This window comes from Sceloporus undulatus, chromosome 1, assembly GCF_019175285.1.
Source record: "Sceloporus undulatus isolate JIND9_A2432 ecotype Alabama chromosome 1, SceUnd_v1.1, whole genome shotgun sequence".
Taxonomy (NCBI): Eukaryota; Metazoa; Chordata; class Lepidosauria; order Squamata; family Phrynosomatidae; genus Sceloporus; species Sceloporus undulatus.
The window spans coordinates 169,296,923-169,319,123 of record NC_056522.1 but is presented as its reverse complement, the minus strand read 5'-3'; the positions used below and the strand labels follow the sequence as shown (position 1 = coordinate 169,319,123).

The 22,201-nt window shown below is 38.4% G+C and overlaps 1 protein-coding gene across 2 annotated transcripts in view; it reads left to right on the top strand.

Moving 5' to 3' along the window:
* The window catches only part of LOC121930369 (minichromosome maintenance complex component 3 associated protein), a 42,773-nt gene that overhangs the window by 2,658 nt on the left and 17,914 nt on the right, over positions 1-22,201 (top strand). For both annotated transcript variants that reach the window (XR_006103923.1, XM_042466594.1), the window contains exons 3-18: positions 21-244; positions 2,033-2,111; positions 4,206-4,353; positions 4,998-5,194; positions 6,180-6,319; positions 8,981-9,178; positions 10,441-10,709; positions 11,418-11,580; positions 12,820-12,980; positions 14,696-14,937; positions 15,388-15,551; positions 16,418-16,518; positions 18,509-18,640; positions 19,376-19,489; positions 20,215-20,367; positions 21,633-21,830. Coding sequence is in view for 1 of the 2 variants with exons in the window: in XM_042466594.1 (XP_042322528.1) it covers positions 21-244; positions 2,033-2,111; positions 4,206-4,353; positions 4,998-5,194; positions 6,180-6,319; positions 8,981-9,178; positions 10,441-10,709; positions 11,418-11,580; positions 12,820-12,980; positions 14,696-14,937; positions 15,388-15,551; positions 16,418-16,518; positions 18,509-18,640; positions 19,376-19,489; positions 20,215-20,367; positions 21,633-21,830 (2,683 nt within the window). In the remaining variant the exon portion in view is untranslated. The remainder of the gene's footprint in view (positions 1-20; positions 245-2,032; positions 2,112-4,205; positions 4,354-4,997; positions 5,195-6,179; positions 6,320-8,980; positions 9,179-10,440; positions 10,710-11,417; positions 11,581-12,819; positions 12,981-14,695; positions 14,938-15,387; positions 15,552-16,417; positions 16,519-18,508; positions 18,641-19,375; positions 19,490-20,214; positions 20,368-21,632; positions 21,831-22,201) is intronic.

Genomic DNA, 22,201 nt, shown 5'->3' with positions numbered 1-22,201 from the left:
TGAAAAGACATTTCTTTCAGGTTCTGCCAACCCAAATCCTTTGCGTCGAAATCGTAACAGTGGAAGCACAGAGAGCCTTGGAGGGCTGCCTTTGAGTGAACTTACAGTCTTCCAGTGCAAAAATATTCCCGACTTTCTAAATGACAGAACTGTTCTTGAGAAACATTTTAGGAAGTTTATTAAAGTCCAACGAGTCCGTACCAACCGAAACAAAAAGCTGGCTATTGTACACTGCTTTGATCATGTGAGTTTTAAAATTTTAATGGAAGAATAATATAAACATTTGCATGTATAGTCTTCATTCAGTTGTGTATTATATTGAGGTTTATTTGATATTCTCATTAGTAAACTTCTTAAAATGGCGAGATTTACCTGTAACATTAAAAATGTTAGTAGTAGGGCAGTTTTGGCAATTCCAGCTTGCAGTTAGACAAGTCCTGTTGAAATTGTTGAGGCATCAGTGCTAGTAACTATGTGCTTCAGTTCTTGGCCTAAATTTAGATGCTGAATTATTGAATCTATTTGCTGACTTATGTCAGTCCATTGATTCAATGAGTCTTTGGACTAGCAAGTTCAAGTCCTGGTAGCAACTTTTGTTGGAATGTCTGAGAGAAATTCTTATAGGAATTGGCAGTATCTTGTCAATTCCCTTTACATTTACTGTAGAAATTCTATCTTTTCTAGTAGAACAGACCAGCAAAAACTAATAAGTTTTTCAACAGATTTAGGTAGGAAAACATTCACACAACCACTGTCTTGCTACAAAAGTTAGTAGTACTGAAAATGGCCATCTCAGTTTTCTGGGTTATTGATTTAGCAATAGACCATCAGTTTCAACAGATAGATTAAGGATTGGTTTGGATAAGTTAAACTAATTCCATTATTATTATTATTATTATTATTATTATTATTTTCAAAATTATTGTTTTCATTTATATCCATCCTTTTATTACATACTAGATTAATGATGGCATACAAAAATCAAATGACATACAGTTGACATACTTCTGAAGTAATCTTATGAAGTAATAATAAAATCATACAAAAATATTATTAAAATGCAACTACATTATTGATAGAAAATAAAATAAGTTAAAATGTTAGAAACATTAAGAAGCATTAATATATAAAAAAGAGCCCACTGTTAAAAACCCCAACAGTCAATTTATAAAATCTTGTAGGAGCAGAAGAGTTTTCATTTAATGATGGGAGGAGAGCAAGGAAGGAGCCACCCTTGCCTGCCTTTGGAGCGAGTTTCAAAGTCTGGTACCAGCCACTGAGAATGTCCTTTCTTTTATTTGGCTCATGTTATGTTAGCTTCAGGGACTCTACTATGTTCAGTAATTCCCTGCTAAGGACTCCTGCAGTTCCCTCTGCCCTCATTTATATTTCAGATATCCATGGCCTATATTTTCTTTGTGTTGATGAAAGCTGTCTTTTGAGCACGTTGGATGAGTCTTTCAACTGTATCCCAGTGACAGTTTGTGGGATAGAGAAGCAGACAAGAAAAACTTTTTGGAGACTTTTCTCAGTAGATTTTGGAAGCAAGGCCTAAAGTCTCAATTGTTTTCTAGAGCCCTTCTGTGAAAGGCTCTTGCAGATTCCTTTTAAAACCTGTTTCCTTACTTAGAACCTCTTGAGAGGCAAGCAATGCAGCTTGGCCATCTCTCCATTTCCTGATAGCAGACTCTAACACGTCCATTAGGTAGATTAGGTACAGTTCCCATTTTTAAGTCCTAACATGAACCTTGATAATCTCAGAAAATCAGAATCTCTTTACAGCTCAGTCAGGAAAGCTCAGAAAAAACAGCTCTTTTCAAATACCAGTCATATTTCTAGGGCTCCTAAACATAACTCCTAAATACTAACCCAAATGGTACTAGGTCAGTGTGGGGCTGCAATGTTTCTTCCTAGCCTGAGAATCCTTCATTTTGGTTATGTGGCAATAAAATATTGCCTATTGCTTAATATACACTGTATGATGTTTTATGTACTCTTCTGATTCTAAATCACTCTTCCATTTCCCCCCAAGGCATCTGCTGTTTTAGCTAGAAAGAAAGCAAAAAACCTGCACAAAGATATAGTGACATTTTGGCATAAGAAAAAACCAAGTGAGTTGCTACCTGTTATTTTTTTTTTTAGTATTGCAGTGTGATTGTTAGGCATGAAATGCTTGTGTTTCAGAAAAATTGTCCCTCACGTCTTCTGAGAAAATGCATTGACTGCATTTGAAGGACATGATAAAGTGTCTTCTGAATAAGCAAGACTTCCTTTGAGTTGGCATACATGAGTGTTGGTGCACACACATACACAACTTTTCTCCATCCCAGCCTTGAGGAAGAAGTGTTCATTCCCATTTTTACTTAATGGACATATCATCTGAATTCCATTAGTTCAGTGTAAACAAATCATTTTCGAATGGTGATTTACACAGTTTAAAGTAATGATAATCCCATGTTTGTGTGATACAATTTAATCACAATGGCAAAACACATCTGGTGTAAGAAGGAGGCTTGTACACATGTGTACACACTCACACTCTCCTCCCTGCCTCATATTGCACTCCACAGTTCACTGTGCATGTACATGCATACCTTTAAAGCCACTCCTGTCTCCCAGCCCACTTAGAAACTGGGGGATAGAGTGTTTCCCTTGTAGCCCAGCTGATGAACTGGGGTTTTGGAGAAAAGTGGCTGAAGTCTGAATAACTTTGGAGGCCACACAGGAAGTGGGCTTGTGGCTGCAGCTTGTGTTTTTTCTGAATTAAGGTACTTTCAAGCATTGTATTGAAATTCCCAGAAATCAGTAAAATATATAATGTTTTAAAAAGTTAAAATCGGTGGAAAAGTTTTTAATGTCTTTCTTTTTTTAAATTTTTTATTTAGAATAATATATAACAATTAAAGAATAAAGAAAGAAATAAGAAACCATCTAGTTATACTAAACATTAAATATATAAACAAACTCTTAACATACAAACATATATTTACACAAGATCATTGATATCATTGTCTTTCTAGTAATACATTTGGGTATTACTGCATGTTGTAAATTTATTTGTTTACTCCTATTGTATGACCTGTCATGCTAGGTTCTCATGGTAATTTTTAAATTCTTCCATTTAGTATCAATCTTTACTGTTATTTAAGTATGTATTATATCCTTTTCCTCAAAAGTTTTTAAAACACACCACTCTTTTTTCCAAACTTTCTTTTGATTTTCCTTTTACTAAAGCAGATAATATGTCCATGTTTCTGGCTTCGTATAGTCTAATCAGCCATTCTTCCATAGATGGGTTATTCAATGTTTTCCAATATTGTGCAAATAATATTCTAGCACATGTAACCATGTATAAAATAATTCTATTGTACTTTGCATTTTTTACATTGTGGGTCATGTTCAATAAAAATAAATGTGGTTCAAAAGGGATGTTTATTTCCAAAATGCATTCACTTATTTCATGGATCATTTGCCAAAATTCTCTAGCTTTGGCGCATTCCCACCACATAGGGTAGAAATTCCCCTCTGGTTTCTCACATTTCCAACACTTGATGTTGCCAGTTTTATAGATTCCATGTATCTTTTGAGGTGTTAGATACCACCTGTATAACATTTTAAGGTAGTTTTCTTTATAATTTTGGCAAAGTGTAAATTTATTGGTTCCTTTCCACGATTTCTCCCATTCTTCTAATCTGATTTGGGTTTTTTTTGCATCCTGTGCCCATCTTATCATACTATGCTTAATGATTTCGTTTTCAAGATCTCTCTCTTTTAGTATCTTATAATACTTAGCTATATGTTTCCCTTGTTTATCCATCACTATTTTATCTATTTCGTTCTTGTCTGTGGTCAGACCAGGTGTTTCATTATCTATCTTAAAGCGACTCTTTAGTTGGTTATATAAAAACCAGTCTTGCATTTTTCCTTTCTCATTTAGTTCTTCATAAATTTTCATAGTGTATTTCCCTTCTGGTGTTTTGTTTATTAGTTTTCCGTATCTTAACCATTGTGTATTTTTGTTTTTTGTTCTTCCGTAGTATTCTTCTTGTAAAGACACCCATGGGGGAATCAACTTATAAAATTGTTGCTTCACTTTGTACCACTTTCAAGCATTGTATTGAAATTCCCAGAAATCAGTAAAATATATAATGTTTTAAAAAGTTAAAATCATTACTAAAGTTTTTAATGTCTTTCAATTTGCAAAGGTCCTAATAAGAAAGCCTATCTGTCCAAGGAAGAGAAGGCAGATGAAAGCAGTGGGAGGCAAAACAGTGACCAGCTGAGTCATCAGCATTCTCCACATGGCAAAACCTTAATCCATTCTACTGGTAGTGGAAGCCTGTCAAATAAGAGGTCTGCTTTAAGTTTTCTTTGTATTAACAAAAAAGAGGAAAAAGTATATTAACAGAGAGAAAAAACATGACATTATGTTTAAAAAAGGGAATGTGACAGAGTGTATCTGCAATGAATGAGACACTAGAGCCTAGAAAAAGTGTTACCGGAGCATGTTATGAGGTTTTTGGCCAATGTTTTTAAACTGGAACAGTTACAAGGGGATTCTCCCACTCTATACATTCTGTTGCTTATGCATTTTTGCTGTATCTTCATTTAATTTTTAATGTAGAAATGTTAAAAAGTTTATCAGTCCAAAGAGTCATTGTATTTCATTCCTAGACTTTGGAGAATGACAACACCCCCTCTCTGCCATACTTTTTTAAAAGTGTAGTTAAAAGGGGATAACATTTAGAACAATCGCTAATTACTGCAGTCATTGAATGATTCACTCCTTTCCAATCATAGCACCCATATGTAGTTGGTATATCAGAACATATCCTCTACCTTTACTCTCCTGGAGATTTATTTGTGCATATAGGTGCTGAGCATTCCAGGCCATGATGGGACATAAGGGTCTCATATTGTGTCTCCTATTTCCTAGCAACCTGTCCTCTTCATTCGAGAAATGTGTACTTCTTTAAAGCAATGATTCTTGTTTACAGTCCTCCAGCTAAGAAATCTGGCCTTAAAAAGTCTCTGCAATTTGAGGCATATATTTTCGATTCTACACCTGAAGGACACAGCACAGAGAATGTAGATGTATTGCCATCCTCCTTCAGCAGCCTCATTGGCATGGTGGCAGAGACCTCTGAGGACAAATACCGCCTTCTAGACCAGAGAGATAAAATCATGCGGCAAGGTAAGAGTAATTAATGAACTTGGAAAAAGATGTTTGGGGAATTGGCTGGGACTGATCCCTCACATCCTGACTTGCCACACGCCCTACTGGTATGTAACTCTTGGTACAGAGCAATGATGAGAGAATTCTCATATTGAATTGATAAATTTTCTTGGACTTCCCCCTCACTATCCTAGAATTTATTTAGTTTGCTTATTTATACACAGACAGAATGTGTACATCAATGTCACAGCTCTTTCAACTGTTCCTCAAAGGGCTCAGTTTACAGCTCCCTCCAGAATACCTTGGGTGGTGCAGTAGATTACAAGAATTCTCCCTAAAATGTGGTGTCCAGATCTGGGCACAGTGTTAAGAATGTGTCCTGAATAATGCAGTGTAGATGGAACTGTTTCCTTCCTGATATAAAACACTGGGCTGTTTTTATGCACCACTAGATCGCATTAGTTTTCTTAGCAGGTACATCACATCATTTGGCTCATAGTCTTCATGAAATTCTCTAAAATATCTAGATCTTTTAAATATATGCTGTTACAAAGTAGAGTCGGATCTGTCATATTATGCTTTTTCCCCCTACATATGTACAAGACTGTATGGTGATCTCTTCTGATTTTCATCTTGTTGTTGTGACACAGTATACTAGTCTCTCTAGATCCTTTTAAAACTTGATCTTGTCTTCTCTGGTGTTGGCTATCCCTCCTAGATTCGTGTCATCTTAACATTTGTTAAATCTTCAGCCCAGTCTAGCCCAGTCTTCTACATTCTCAGCCCAGTCCCTTAAGAAAATGTTGAACACCACAAGGTCTGGGACCTGCAAGGCTGCAACTGAGACATTCCTCCAGGGAGATGCTGAGTCTTTATTAGCAGTCATTGAATACAAGCTGCCATCCTGATGTGAATTCAGTATTAGCATCCAGTGTCTTGTTCACATGTTTCCTAATATGATCCCTTCCCCATTTAATTCTTGATTTGTCTTAATTTTTTGTAGCTCGAGTAAAACAAATGGATCTTGGGAAAGCTAAAACCTTTGTTGGCACATGCCCAGACATGTGTCCAGAGAAAGAGCGTTATATGAGAGAAACAAGGAACCAGCTTAGTTTCTTTGAAGTGATTCCAGGAACTGACAAGGTATTAGTGAACAAATATTTTCCATTCCTGTCACTTACTAAAAGAGACACATTCTCAGAGCAGTTTTGTCACTTACTTTTGTTTGGATACAATATGTTTTTGAACTGAAATTTTCAAGCATTACTTGGAATATCTAGGTTCTGTTCTTTCTGCGCTGCAAGCCTGTAGCATGATTTTAGAGCATATGCCGTCATCTGTGTTTTTGGTTTCTTCAGGGGGCAGAAATGTATACACAAGGATAAATTGATCCTTGTTTGTGTATTCCTCCAACACACACATGCACACTCGGACACAATAGTGAACTGGCGTTTCTCTGTCTATTAGCATGATAGTGAAGCAGGACTACTAACAGACTATTAAGGGCTTCTGTATAGGGGACGTTATTGGTGTACAGAAAATACTAGACTGTAAATTGTACCATCCAGCCTCCTTCTGCTTCAGACAACCTCTTAAGAAACATGTGATGTTGAAGTTACTTGGAAGTTAGTAAGGGGGAAAGGAAGATTAAGCCCCTAAGAACAGAAAACATTTGGTGTGGGAGGGATTAATGGCAGGTGATTTGTGGTGTTTATTTTCTTACCCTAATTATCTGTGGTGGAGGTAAAATTATCCATTCACTGTTCTTTCTGCTGAGATTCATGACTAGAATGGAAAGTGACTTAAAAATCAGGAGACATAACAGGGAAACAACTTCCTGTTTGCTTAACCTCAAGCCTTACTTTCCTTCTGCTGTAGGGCAATTGAGCTATAGCACTCTTGACGTTTAGGCTGGGTGAACAAGAACTCAGTGGTATCCAAGAATTTACTACCCTGGTATCTAGGGATTGCCCTGATATTTAGAAAAAATATGCGTTTGCAGACTTAAAGTTATTTTCTTTTAACAGGAAAAGGTCAGAAAACTCAGCAAGGATTGAGCATGTTCATTGTCCTTCAGGAGCCAAGGAGCATTAAGGGCATTTGAGTCTTAGGTTGTGCATGTCTGTGTGATGTATGGATTGGGAGCAGGGGTTAAAGGAAAAGTGAACTTCTGATAGATAATCCTGATAGTTTAGGCCAGGGCGTGTCCTGTAAGACAATTGCACTATTAGCTCTTGGCTGTTGAGGTTTAGGACTGTGGAGAGGGATCTGTTCATCTATCACCCTGCATATGTTTGCTTTGTACTGTTGCAAGGGGGGAAAGGACTTTTTATAGTTACCCCTCCCCAAAATTCCTCATGGCCCCTAGACTTCATAATATTGTTCAACTTTATTTTGTGCATACAGTGTGTCAGTGCTGTACAAAGGATACAGTAACTGACTTTGCAAAATATACTAGTTAATCTGTCCAGATGGAACTTCCATGTTGAGAGGTAGCATGGTTCTACCTGCTCTTGAGAAGATTTGCTGCCTTCATGTCTTCTTTTGTGGGCTTCTTAGTATCTGGCTGACTGCTGTAGGGAGGGGAGGGATGTTTCAATCTAGCTGCAGAAATGTGAAAGAACTTATTCTATGCCTTAATAAAGTAGGTTAGAATCTCCACTTCTCCCAAAAGTAGAGTCTGAATGGATAGGCAAAAGTCATGCACAACTGAGGTATGTTACTAAACAAAATTGTGCTTTCCACCAGGATTCCTAGATAGAGATTATAAAAAATTGTTTTAACACCACTCCTGCCATAAATTATTTTTAATGGGCTTAATGGACAGGCTGGACAAGGAAATGGATAGGAAAACCAGCCTTTCTGGGCAGAGGGTGGACATAGTCTGGAAAGGCAACAGTTAGAGTCACATGAGAAGTTCTATTTTCTAACCATTCTGGTCAAATGTTTCTGTAACAGATAGACATTTGGGGTGGAACAATGTGACACAATAGGATTAAATTGTACAGTGGACCCTTGTTATACGCTGGGGTTTGGTTCCAAGATCCCCCGTGTATAACAAAATCCGTGTATGCTCAAGTCCCATTACATATAATGACATAGCAAAATGGTGTCCCTAATAAAAATGGAAAATCAAGGTAAATTTATACTTTTTTGGAACATTTTCAAACCGTGTATGCTTAAATCCATGTATAAAAAATCCGTGTATAAGAAGGACCGACTGTATAGTGGGTTTACACATGATTAAGGCAAGGGATGCTTCTTTCTACAGCTTTAGGCTGTAGTTTGTTGGCCACAAACAAAATTGGCGATTTTGGACCTAAAACAAACCAGAGTTTTAGTATTGCATCTGAACACCTGTATTAAAATAATAATAATAATAATAATAATAATAATAATAATAATAATAATATCCCGCCTCTCTACAAAATGCAATTGGGGTGGCTTACAAGGTTAAAATATACAATCTGAAGCCTCAACCCACCCCCCTTAAAATACAATTAAACAATGTGGAATTTAAAACATAAAACATACTTTAAAAACAGTTCAGTAAACTGTGGTGAGGTCAGAGGTCAGCAATTTGATTTTACTTCTGATGGCCAGGGGACTATCCAGGAAAGGCCTGCCGAAAGAGATCTGTCTTTATAGCTTAACAGTTATACGTTAGCTGTCTCATTGAAGATTAAGAGGTCCAAAGATATAACCAGTGGCATATCTTTTTCACTGTTTTGCCTTGCAAAGAACATAGCTGAATATGGCAGGAATAGTTGTACTGAAGAGTTTGTTCAATTTTTCTTATCTCAGGTTGACCATGCTGCAGCAGTAAAAGAATATAGCAGGTCTTCAGCAGATCAGGAAGAACCTTTACCACATGAACTTAGGCCTTCTGAGGTGTTGAGTATGACCATGGACTACTTAGTAAGCCAAATAATGGACAAAGGAGAAGGGAGCTACCGGGAGTGGTATGATTTTGTGTGGAACAGAACTCGCGGCATAAGAAAGGTAACCATTTGGGGATGAGGTCTTTATTATGACAGAATAGAACAGGTTATTAATGATAAGCCTGATCCTAAGGGTATAGCAGTTTTAAAAATGAAAACAAGAAGTGTCATTTTATTCCCCCCCCCCCAACCAAGAGGTATGATTTTGTTATGTGGGAGAATGCAGGGTTGCAACATAGCAGTGTATTTTAAGAACACTTGTAGTTGTTTCGATACCTCTTTGCAATGCAGGCATTTTTAAAAACTAAAGAGATTTGATACTTGGGATTATCACCCAGATATTTTAATGTCCTTAGGAACAGTCACATGTGATTGGAAATAGAGGGGGCAGAATCATCCCACAGTACCTCTAGGAGTCAGCTAATCGGGAGTGGGCATAATTTTTAGATTGTGCCAGTATTTTTTAAAGTTTTTTTTAGCAAACTTAATAAATAGAGGCAACTGGAGGAAACAATGTGAACCTGTACAAGCCTCTAGAATTGGAAAGTAAATTGTGAAATGGTCTCCAGTTATGAGCTCTCTCTCTCACACACACATACACACACATTTGTTACTTGAGATAATGGACACTGAAATGCAAAGTACATTGGACCCTTAGTATCCACTGAGGTTTGGTTCCAGGACGCCTCCCCCTCCTGGATAACAAAATCCACGGATTTGATATATACAGTGGGGTAGTAAAATGGTTATAAAAATAGCACAATTAGGTTTTGCTTTTTGGATTTTATTGGGGAATATTTTCAGGCCATGCGTGGTTGAACCCATGGGAGCAGAGAGCAAACCAGATCTAACTTGCTCCCATCCTTTCAATATGGTTCTTCAGTTATCTCTTGGCTGTGTATCTCCAGTCCTAATATCTTTGCATTGTTTCTAGTATATGCTCTGTTCTTCAAGGACATTTCTCCATCTTCAAATGGCATGTCTAAATTCTTTTTGAAAGTTTCTTACTCATGTTCATCTATACTGTGTACCACACTTGCTTTCCAAGGGGCACCAACTTTTTTTACGCTGCTCTTGGTCATGTATGGGTGCTTTCCCCCTGACTTCTTCATCTTTAACTGATTTAATTGGAACCAATAAGTATCTTAAAACAAATTGCTGTTATGGAGTTAAGGGTTGTACTAGTAGCTGCATTTGATTTTGCAGTGTTTTTGACATTTGTGAAATGAGAGAAATCTATAAAAGGGGCAGTTTAAAGCATGTAAGAGGAATTAAAGATGGCTTTGTTACTTTGTCACTTTTTGTACTTCCATGTTCAATCAGGATATAACCCAGCAACATCTCTGCTGTCCTCTGACTGTTTCCTTGATTGAGAAATGTACCCGTTTTCATATTCACTGTTCTCATCATTTATGTGAAGAGCCTATGTCGTCTTTTGATGCAAAGATCAACAATGAAAACATGACTAAATGCCTACAAAGTCTGAAGGAAATGTATCAGGACCTTGCAAACAAGGGTGTTTACTGCAAGAGTGAAGCAGAATTCAGGGGATATAATGTCCTCCTGAACCTCAACAAAGGAGATATTCTAAGGTGAATCTTTAAATGGTTACAGAAATGAGTTGGCCCCCTCTGTTGCCAACATTTTTAGGATTTGAATGTAAATGCAAAATTTACTTTCTTATGTAGCAGTTTATCATTCAGTGATACTGTCATTCTAATCTTTCCCATTGCAACATGTGTATATACAGTCTTTGTGATGGATCTCTTTGGAATCAAAAGCATAGCTAAATTGGTTTTAAAAGTACTGAGGGAAATTAATTGGCCAATTTTATAGCTCCTCAGATTAACTGTTTAATTATAGTATGATTTCATCAACCTCTTCCCGCTTTATCAGTGTTGAAGTATTACAACCAATCAGAAGCAAGACAAACAAAAAGAGCAGGAAAAAAGAAGATGATACATTATAGATAAAGTTTATAACTTTTGTCTCTCATGACATTTGAGCTAATTTACAAACATATTCTTGGTCAATGTGCATTTGGCAATCCATGATAACTCTTATAACTTAATGAATCTATTGTTTGCTATACCACAAGGTACTGTTTTTGCTACAGCAAAGTAAGGCAGCTTTTCTCTTGGAATGAATTAAGAGTACAGTATACAAAAATAATTTGTTTCATTCAGATATGGGGTAGTCCTAAAATTTAAATCGATGTTTGTGTGAATTAAAGCTTCTGTACCTATGAGTATCTATTGCACAACATAGCATAATTTGTATCCTTTTTTTGGTTTCAACAGAGAAGTGCAACAATTTCGTCCTGATGTCCGAAACTCTGCTGAAGTTAGATTTGCAGTTCAAGCCTTTGCTGCATTAAACAGCAATAATTTTGTCAGGTTTTTCAAACTAGTGCAAAAAGCATCTTACCTGAATGCATGCTTGTTGCATTGCTACTTCAGTCAGGTAAGAAACCGCACTTACGAATTGCTTCTAGGGAAGGAAAAAAATGAAGAAATTAAATTTCCTTAATTTCCCAAGATACTTTAGTCAAATATGGGCATTCAGTACCTTCCTATACATAGAATCTTGCAAGGAGGAGGAGCAGCTGGTTCTGCCTTTCTGTCATGTGTTTGGCATGGCTGACTTCCATCCTTTGGAAGGCAAAGGATGCCTGTCATGCTTGTATCAAGCCCCTCGGCCCTTTAAAACCCAGAAGACTCCCCTCCCCTCTCTGCCAAGGATGATGAACATAAATGTATGAAAGCTTGCAGGGGCAGATTACTGACAATTCATTGGATGCTGCAGGGAACAAAAGGGTCCATCCCTACCCTTCCCCATCTCATAGCTGAAACTGTGTGTTTTTGGTGGTGGTGAAAGTTGGGTCATTGAAATTCCCTCACCAAAAAAAATCTATATAATTGAAAAGGCAAGCATGCCTTGCTCTTTAGGTACTGGTGGAAGTAGCATACCAAAGGTAGCTCAGTTCGTGGTCAGTTGGACATTAAAGCAAGCTGCTAAGCATTAGTTTCTCCTTGGCACTGTTTTTCTTTCAGCAGAGTATGAGGCCAAAACTTAACTTGATTTTTTCCTGGAGAGGCTCAGTTTTTCACAGCCCTTCTGTGCTATTTCTGAACTTGGGAGTAGCTGTTAGGCCCTGTACACTGTGCCTTTGTCCTTCTTCCTCCTTGCTCTGTTTGTCCCTTTTCAGAGTAATTAAAGAGGGAAGATATATTGAGACAGATACTCAGAAGTACAGGTACTCAGGTACTTCTCAAAGATGCCTGCAAAGTTCTGCCTCCCCATGCAGTTCTTATGCTGCAAATGTTCCATTTCCTTTCCCTGTGTCATTTCTCCTCTCCTGTATACTGTCTTGTTGTTGTGGGAAGGTATGCAGAGTTGGCTCTTCATCTTCCACTGGTTGATTGTAGATGGTGTTCCTCATATGAAAGACCTTCCGGTTGTGTGCTCATAGTCAGCCTTAAGGGGAAGGAAAATGTGCCCCATGCTCTGTGAGCAGCCTTTCAACTCCACTTCCATAGCCCCTCGACCACCATGCCAGTCCCGCAAGCCCCTCAAATAAAAAAAAATCCCATTGTAAGCCCAAAACTGAGCAGAAAGCCCCTAAAATGTAAGAAGCTGAATGGTTTTCTGAAAGAAAATGTACACATAATAATTAATTAACAGTAACAAAATATTTTTCAGATTCGCAGAGATGCCCTGAAGTCTCTCAATATTGCTTACACTGTGAGCACTCAAAGATCTACCATCTTTCCACTAGATAATGTGGTTCGCATGTTACTGTTCAAGGACTTTGAAGATGCAATTGATTTCATAAGTTATTATGGCTTGAGTGTATCTGATGGGTAAGTGTTGGGTGCTATTCATCCAGAAGGAGGCTTAGTAAATTCCAGACACTATAAAAAGAATGAGGAAAAAAAATCTAGTGTGATATTCAAGTGGTTGAAGTCATTCATCTCTGACAGCAAATCTATAGTCTTGTTTCCCCTTCTCCCCATCAATGAAATTTCTATGTTCCCTTGCTAAACAGCAATCCAACTGAAGTAAATTCCAGACAATGGTGGTTGTAATGGCTGAAATCTGCGATTCATACTGCTTTGCTTTCATATATACTAGAAGCCATTCAGTTGTGAATACCACTCCCCAACTAGCCAAAATGGCACCACGTACTCACAAGAGGGAGGTATTGTTTGGGGATGTACAAAAAAAACTTTAAGAACCACCCACCCCCAGCACAACCAACCAAATGTGGATTGAACATGTTTAATGGCCACAGGATGTTGACAGTTGGAAGAGAAAAAATGGAAAACAGAAGAGAAGGAAAGAGAATGAAATGGAGGAACTGGAATCCTGAACAGGCACCACTTGATGCCCCTACATTTTGTTGCAGATCATAACAAATGGAGTTGTGGTTTTGTTGCGGTTCTTGATAAATGTAGTTAAGTTTCACTGTTACCATTTGTATTCATAGCTATTTGGTACTCTGCTAGATCACTGTACCTTGACATAATTTAGGTCCCATACAGACAGGCCAAAATAAAGCTGCTTCGGGTCACTTTGGAGATATGCTGTTTCAATTATGCATGCGTCCTAAAAGTCTGGAAGCTATGCCAAATCTGTGCTCTAGTCCTTAGGACTGGAGCATGGCTTTGGCATGGCTTCCGGCCTCTTAGGACACATGCATCATTGAAAGAGCATACCTCCAAAGTGACTTGAAGCAGCTTTATTTTGGCCAGTCTGTAAGAGGCCTTAGATAGGCTTTAAAGTCTGTTCAGAATTTGTAGCTAGTACATAGCTGGCTATGTTCATTTTGGGAACACAGTCATACTAGTATTATAATATTGTTTTTACTTGCCGTACTTTTCTAGGCTTAGGCAAACCATCTGTTTTTGAGCTAAAATAATCAAAGTAACAAGCTTTGTATATCCAAAGGAATTCCTTTTTCACTGCTCCATTGATACAGTACACTGATTTAACATCCAATGAATATTGGGGGGACACACAGGAAAATTGCTAAAAGAAATAGACTACTGTATTTCAATCACTACAGTATAGGACTTTACTAGTCAAGATCCTGTGCACCTTTAGCATGGTATAAATATATATGTGCTTATCCCAGTGTTAGGCAACTGGTTGTGGAATTATTGCAAAGACCTTGAGCTTACCTGTTGCACAAAGGTCCATCAGCTATCCACTTACTAAGTCAAAAATGAAAGAGAGGGCTCAGTGTAATCATGGAACACATGGGCACACTAGGGATCACATACACCCCAAAAAAGTGCAATCACTTGCTCATTTGTTTTTCCACTACCATATTTCCCCAAAAGAATGTGGGCCATTATGTTTTGTAATGTTCACTTAATGCTCAATTGGTGTGCATCTTATCTTGGTTTTCTTTCTGACTTCTCCAAACAGCTCCCAAATAGTGAAGATGGGTAGAGAAGATAACCTCAAGAAGTTGCTGTTCCTTATTGTAGTTACATGTGCTAGAACTGTATCCGTAAACACCTGTAATAGCTTTTATTATAGATCATGTTTTTGTTTTGTTTTGTTTTTACAGTTTTGTTGAGCTGAATCGATCTGCATTTTTGGAGCCAGAAAGTTTGCCCAAGCCAAAGAAATCACTGTTTGTTGGACAGAAGCTAACTGTGTCGATTGGGGAAATAGTCAACGGGGGACCTCTAAAATCTGTAACTCGCCATGTACCTGTGTGTAGCTTTAATGCACAAAGCAAGTACACAGGGGAGAATACTGGGGTTGATTCAACCACCAGTAATCAGAAAGTCAGTGTTGATGTTAAAGGTGAGCCAGAACTTGGACACAGAAAATACAGAGGTGCGATAGGAACTGTATTCACAGAGCAAAGAGAAATTGTCACACCCCCACTCTGCCCCCATGCCGGCTCTTTATGCTGGTCTGTAGAGGGCCTGAGATACATTTACCCCATGTCCAGCTGCAGATTCATCTTAGTACCATCCATTTCATCTTGCAGTGGCTCTTCTGAGTCTCAGTGAGAAGTCTTTCCAGCTTAGCTCCCTGAGATCATTAATGTAGATACCAGGGCTTTGAACCTGGGCCTTTTTGCAAAGTATTTATCTAACTACTGAATTATGGGTCCCTCTCTTCAGAACTGGTCCTAGCTAAACCTGATCTCTCTTGGAGGGAAAAGAAGGTTTAAATTTTATGTTTAAAAATCTATTTTTTTAATTTTTTTTGTAGTTGGGTATTTTAACTCTTGATTTTTCTGTATAGAACCACGAATGGAAGGGAACAACATGGAATCCGAAATGGTTCGATCTCAACTTCCATCATTACTCCCACCAGCACCATTGCCTTCCATTGTAGCATCCACATTCCAGCCTACTGCACAGCCTTTGCCTCCCGCACCAAAACCTCAGCCTGTTTACAGTGACATGGTAAGGATTTTCAAGGGTGCTTTCTTTTTTATCATTGGCTTTAACAGAAGAGTTCTCCAAGTATTGTCTAAAGGGGAATATGATACATTGCCAGTAGGATAGCATCACTGAAAAGTTGGACAAAGACAAAAAGACACAGGATTATGTTGGCTGGTAATGAAACAAAGCTATTAATCTGTCATGAAAGAAAAGCTATAGTGATTTAAAAAAATAAAGAAAAATAAAGATCCAGAATATAAAACTGTAAGGTCACTTCACTTGAGGGAATTGATTGCTGTCATAGAACACTAAGCCCCCATCCACATTGCAGAAATAATCCGGTTTGATGCTGCTTTAACTGCCATGGCTCCATGCTATGGAATCCTGGGAAACTACTACCATTCGCAGAATTCCATAGCATGGAGCCATGACAGTTAAAGCAGTGTCAAACTGGATTATTTCTGCAATGTGGATGCAGCCTAAAATGCTGTAAATAAATGCACTGGCAGAGGGTTGGAATAGATAGCCCACAGAGTCACTTCCAGCTCTTTGATACTTAACTGACTGACTTATTTAGCTGACACTTATAGATGCAGTATAGGTAAATGTGGCCTGTTACAGTAAAAAAAAGAACTAAAATCCTTCACCATACAGATATATGCACTTGCCACAAACATTACAGTGAGCGAGACTCATTTTCTGCTACTACATGGATGATTCTGGTTAAGGCAAAGTTTGTATCAAGTGACCTTCCAGCTTTATAGTTGAGAGATTTAATATTACGTTGCCATAGTATATGATTTCTCTTGCTTTTCTAAGTACTAGAAAGCATAAGTGGAATTATATTGAGCTGTGAATACTACTTCCTAATTTCTGTTTCTTCCTAGGACATTGCACAGGTGGTTGAAGATCTTGTGCATAATGTGTTGGAGGTAGAATGTGGAGAGATCAGCAGGGCAGGAGCAGCCTATATAAACTCAGCAATATGGTAGAGAAACTACTGCTACACTTGTTTTTAATTTTTTTATATATCAGAAGTACAGCATACACTGAAAGCCGTGCGGTGAGGAAGGGGCGGCATGTCTCATAGGGATGAACGGAGTGTGCGCCTATGGCGCGTGCACGCTGCCGCACCGCCACATGCATGAACCCCATTCATTTAAATGGGTCTCGAGCATACACATTATTTGTTTTACGCGGGGAATCCGGAATGATTCCCCCGCGTAAACAAAGGGTGCACTGTAACTGTTGCTATCTGTGTGCTAATCCACCTTTGAAGAAATTGTCCAAACACTATAGTAACAATGTATAGGTCAGTGGTACTCAAATGGCTAATAATAATAATAATAATAATAATAATAATAATAATAATAATAATTTATTTATAGCCCGCCCAATCACAAGGAATCCAGGCGGGTTACAACAGTAAAAATAAAGATAATAAAATAAAATACAATAAATAAATAAAATACAATAAAATTAAAGAGAGTGAAGTGAGTACATTCAGAGTTAGGCCTGATGGAAGATGGGCCTCTCTTTTTCACTCCCTCCCAGGTCTGATGATGATGTCATGGAGGGAGGGCTCTTCTTCTTGAGGCAAGGATTTTATTTTAATTAATTTTAATTTAATTCTTCTCATTAAATTTAAGAGAAGAATTGGTGGACAGAGTGACATAAGTCACAGTAAATGGGGAGTAGAACTAGGTAGGGAAGGCCTGCCGGAAGAGATCCGTTTTAAGAGCCTTCTTAAAGGCTGTAAGAGTAGAAATGTCACGGATCTCCTTTGGCAGGTCATTCCATAGCTTCGGAGCTGCGATGGAAAAGGCCCTCTGGGTGACTGAACTTAGCCTAGATTTTATTGGCTGAAGTAGATTCTTCCCCGAGGACCTTAGAGTGCAGGACAGACAGTATGGAAGTAGGCGATCTCTTAAGTATTCTGGACCCAAGCCATGTAGGGCTTTGAAGGTAATCACCAACACCTTGTACCTTGCCCGGAAATTAATTGGCAGCCAGTGAAGGGATTTCAAAACCGGTGTTATGTGATCGGTACGACGAGTACCTGTAATTAACCTGGCTGTCATATTTTGTACAAATTGAAGTTTCTGAACTTGGGACAAGGTTAGCTTACCCTTCAGCCCCTCCTTTACATCTACATGCAGAGGTTGTGCCGCCCCCCCATGTGACATAGTATATGAATACAAATAATTTGTTTATTTAGTGTGAATATTTTCATTTGGATTTTCGTGTGTATTCATATTTTAACATTTTGTAAGAAAATAACATTGTTCAAATTTGAAATTCAATATTTAACATAATGAATGTGTAAATTTTACACATAAAAATGTTTGAGAGGAAGAGGAATCAGAACCTCCAACTCTCGCACATTGAGCACATCTTGTGCCTTCCCCCAGGGGTCCCACCCCACAATTTGTTAACCACTGGTATAGATAAAAGCAAAAGCTTCAACTTTTAACATATCCAAAAAAGCTGTTAATTAACTTGCTCTTGCTGACAGTTGCAGCATATTATCTGTAGTTTCTTCAAAAATCCCTTTGAACAATGAAGAAAAATTGACCAGTTGCCATAGGACAATTCAGTGACCCAGTATTTCATCAGTCTATTGTATTTTCATGGTCGTAAGCCAGGAGAGCTGTAGTGAAGTTTTGTGCATATGTGCTGTGGTTTTCAGATCACCAGTAATCAGATAATGGGAACTGTGCTGCGTCTGCTGTGAACTAATGTAATAACTGTGGCAGTTAGCCCAATTGCTTAGTACACTTATGTGTTAAATAATTAAACTAGTACAGTAATGTGGTGGTGAAACTCTAATATTGATTTGGTCACAAAAGTAAACTTAAGTATAGGACTGAATAAAAGCACTCCTATACTTTACTGGATAGGGGATATTTTCACAGTGCTGTAAATCTTTGTCATATTTTTTCAGTGAAATCTTAACTATGGTTCTCACACTTTTTCAGGGTCTCTGATGTTACTGCAGATGAACTCATGACAGAGGTGGTGCTGGGAATGTTGAGGCAAATTGCATCTGCTGTATTTAATGCAGAAAGAGAGAGAGTTGAAGAGGAAAAACGTCAGGCTGAAGAAGAGAGGTAAACGTTTTTGGCATTTATCATAAAAGCTAAACAAGTAGACATTGTTTCTGAGTTGGCCATAATAGTGGAAGAAAACATGAACTTTGCATTACTGTAAATTACTGTACGCTACTTTACAAATTTAATTATTGAATACTGAAGTCATATGGGGTGTAGAGGTTGGCTGTATGGGCTGGCTCTGCCTGCTTCCTCTGCACTCAGGGCTCTCCTCTTACTATCCACCGTTTTGGCTAGCATTTGAACTAGCTTCCCATGTGTATATTAGCATGCATGTAGAACTCTTTCACACTTGAGGAGTGTGCCTGTTGGGAGTGGTAGGTATGGGATTAGCCTACATAACCCCTTTATATGTGATTTCCATGGGTGAGAATTGTTTGGATCCCTCCAGTTAGATGGCCTTAATTGGCAAATGCCATAGTTTAATGCTAGAATGTGTGTGAAAGATTTGAGGTTTAGTTCCTTTATCTTTAGAGGGACCAGAAAGTATTTCTGTATGAAACTTTGGACACCCACTGCCAATCAGTGAATTGGCAGTGGGTGTCCAAAGTTTGCTCAGTATAAAGTGGACTAACTATTTGCTCAGTATAAAGTGTTTCCATTATATTGTTGTCATTTTTTTACACAGAATTATTTTTTTACACAGAATTTGAGGGGTTTTTTTTTGCAAGAAATAATGTTGCTTGATTGTCATTGCATTTGTCAGTACTCACTGCAAGTTTTCTTTCTTACTAGGCAAAAGCAGGAAAAAGAACAGTTAATAAAAACATTGAGTGAGTCATTGGGTGCAGATTTGAGTGATGAGGTCATAAAAGAAATGATGCAAGAAATTACAGCGAAGGAGTTAAAGTAGGTGGTTCCCGACTGCTGGGAGGGGGGCGGGTGTATACAAGGAGGAGTAGAAATTTTAGTCAAAAACATGACCCCAAAATCTTGAGTTGACTTTTCCACAGGTCAACGTAAATCATTTACTTAATTCTTATTAAAAAAGGAACCACCCCCTGGTGAAATGCAAGAGCGTAATCTGTCCTAGAAGCACTGACCCCACTCCCTCTACTCTCATCCATCTAGCCTTTAGTTATGCTTGTTGGAATTTTGTAATTTCTTTTGCATTGTTTTCCTTTGCTTTGTCTTTTAGATCCCTTGTTATATGCCCCTAAGTTTTACCCTCAGTTTATCTATAATTTTGTCCCCAAAACCTGCCCTCGATTTATACATGAGGTTGACTTATAGCCAAGAAAATACAGTAATCAAAATATAACTTGGGTAATTTTTCTCAATGCACTTCTTTATTTTTTTGGAAAAGTATACTGATAGTTCACCAGATACAGAAAATAAGAATTCCCACTTAAACCCTATCCAGAATGGTGTCTGTTCAGAATATAATTTCATATGCCATGACATTTATTTTTAAAAGGATTTCCATCACTCAAGGTTTTGAGGAAAAAGGTGACATCTTGTTTGAGAGAAATCTGGAACTTTTCTAGTTTATTTTTTTCTGTGAATGCTTGCTTTGTTGTTTGACTTTTCACTTTAGAAATGTGTGCCAATTCAACAGTGTAAATTTGCCCTAGGTATGCTGTGGCGAAAGACAGAAAAGCACGCATTGCACGGTGTTCAAAGGAAGTTTGTACTGAAATAATGAGTCTATTTCTGGAAGATGAGATCTTCCAGAATGCTAAGGAAACCCTGCAGGAACTTCAGTGCTTTTGCAAATACTTACAAAGGTAGGTTAAAAGAAGCCTTCCTACAGCAGAATGATACCCTACTTCTTGTTGTCATTCTTCCCTAACACTTAGACTAGACCAAGAAATAACTAGGGGCATGCTTCTCTTGCAAGCTCCTCTGGGACATACTATGAACCCAGTGCATGTATCCCTATGTATCTCAACAAGCTGAGCTGATTTTGCAGTGAGCTATTAGCAGCAGAAGAGGAAAGTCCACACCTGCTCTGACTGCTATTTATTGAGCTGCTCCATTTTTTTTGCTTGGAAGCACACCAGACAGAGATCTTTAAATGGCCTCTGGAGACTGTAATGCTGATACTGCATTTCTTCAAACAGTTGCTTTTGGCTTTAGCTCTTTAACTACACATCTGAGCAATGTGGCCTTGCTTGTATATGGCAACCTTGGAGAGCAATCAGTTGAATAGCCTTTTTAAAGAGATGGACAGATGACATTTGCTGACATTTTTTATTGTTATTGAGGCTTGGATTTTTCATTTTTCATTTATCCAAAGCTAGAACTTTTAACTTTAAAAATTTCACAGCATGGCTTATTGCAAGCCTGTTACTAGATTTAGTTGTATCCCTGTGTAATGAAGTCAGAGCTGTGCCACTGATTTTGTATACAGTATTAAGAAATCAACTCATATTGTGTTGATTTTTATACAATTTCACAATATAGAAATCACCCCTATCTGAATTTGGATTAGTAGTCAGGAATGTTAATAAACTGTAATATTGGCACAGGACAGACCGTCCAAAAAGGACAGTCTCCCGGCACCTTGCTTTGCTCTGTGGGGAAGCCGCAGCCTCCAGACCGCGGGACTTCCCCGCAGAGCAAAAAGAACCCGCAAAAAGCGGGTTCTTTTTTTGGCGCCATTATGATGCTGCAGCATACCAGTGGCGCACTCACGGCATCATAATCGTGCTGTGAGGTGCGGACGCTAAGCGGCCATCACATCAAAATGGCGGCGCCCATCTGTTCAGGGCGCCACCATTTTGATGCCCTCGTCACGTGCGAGGGGTGTCTGGAAGCGCCACCCCTCGCACGTCATGAGGGCGCCCTATAGTGCCCATCTGGACTGGGCCATAGTCTATCTGTCTTTTACAGTACTCTGAGCAGGGAACATACATGTCTGATTAGTGCTGTTGATGGATTTAATGTCAAACCAGAAACATCCAATTCTAATCAAAAATTTCGATTGAGGGTTCTAGCATGTAATACTCAATAGCACTAACTTTAATGAAACATTTGATTTCTTCTGGAGATGGAGGGAAGCTGTTGCAGCTCGGAAGAAACTGAGGCATCAGATGAGAGCATTCCCAGCAGCCCCATGTTGTGTAGATCCAAAAGATAAATTGAAAGCACTGTCACCGAGTGCAGAATGTCCTATTGCCAGAGAGCACCTGGCTAAAAGGATTGTAAATTTGGGACATGCAGGGAACATTGGCACCTCCTGTCTTAGGTAAGTACATATTCATGAGAGGCTACTCCACATGTTATAGACATTGGCAGGTACTAATGTGTACCAGTTATATCCCCTGTGCTAAGAGAGGGACACATCTCTACTGTCACACTCTCCTGTCTTACCTTGTGCTTTTCATATGCACTTACAGTTTAGGGCCCCGTGATCTCCAGTGGCATATACAGTCAGTATGTTTGAAGAAAAAAAATATTTTATTGCCTACATGTCCAAATACTATGAACCATTGTGTTCACTGTGTTGGGCATCTTTTTCTGTAACATCTGAAGCGACCCTGACAGAGAGGGTTAGTTCCTTGAAGAGTATGTTCAGATTGTTTTTTGTGTTTTTTTTGGGCTATGTGAAAATGCCAG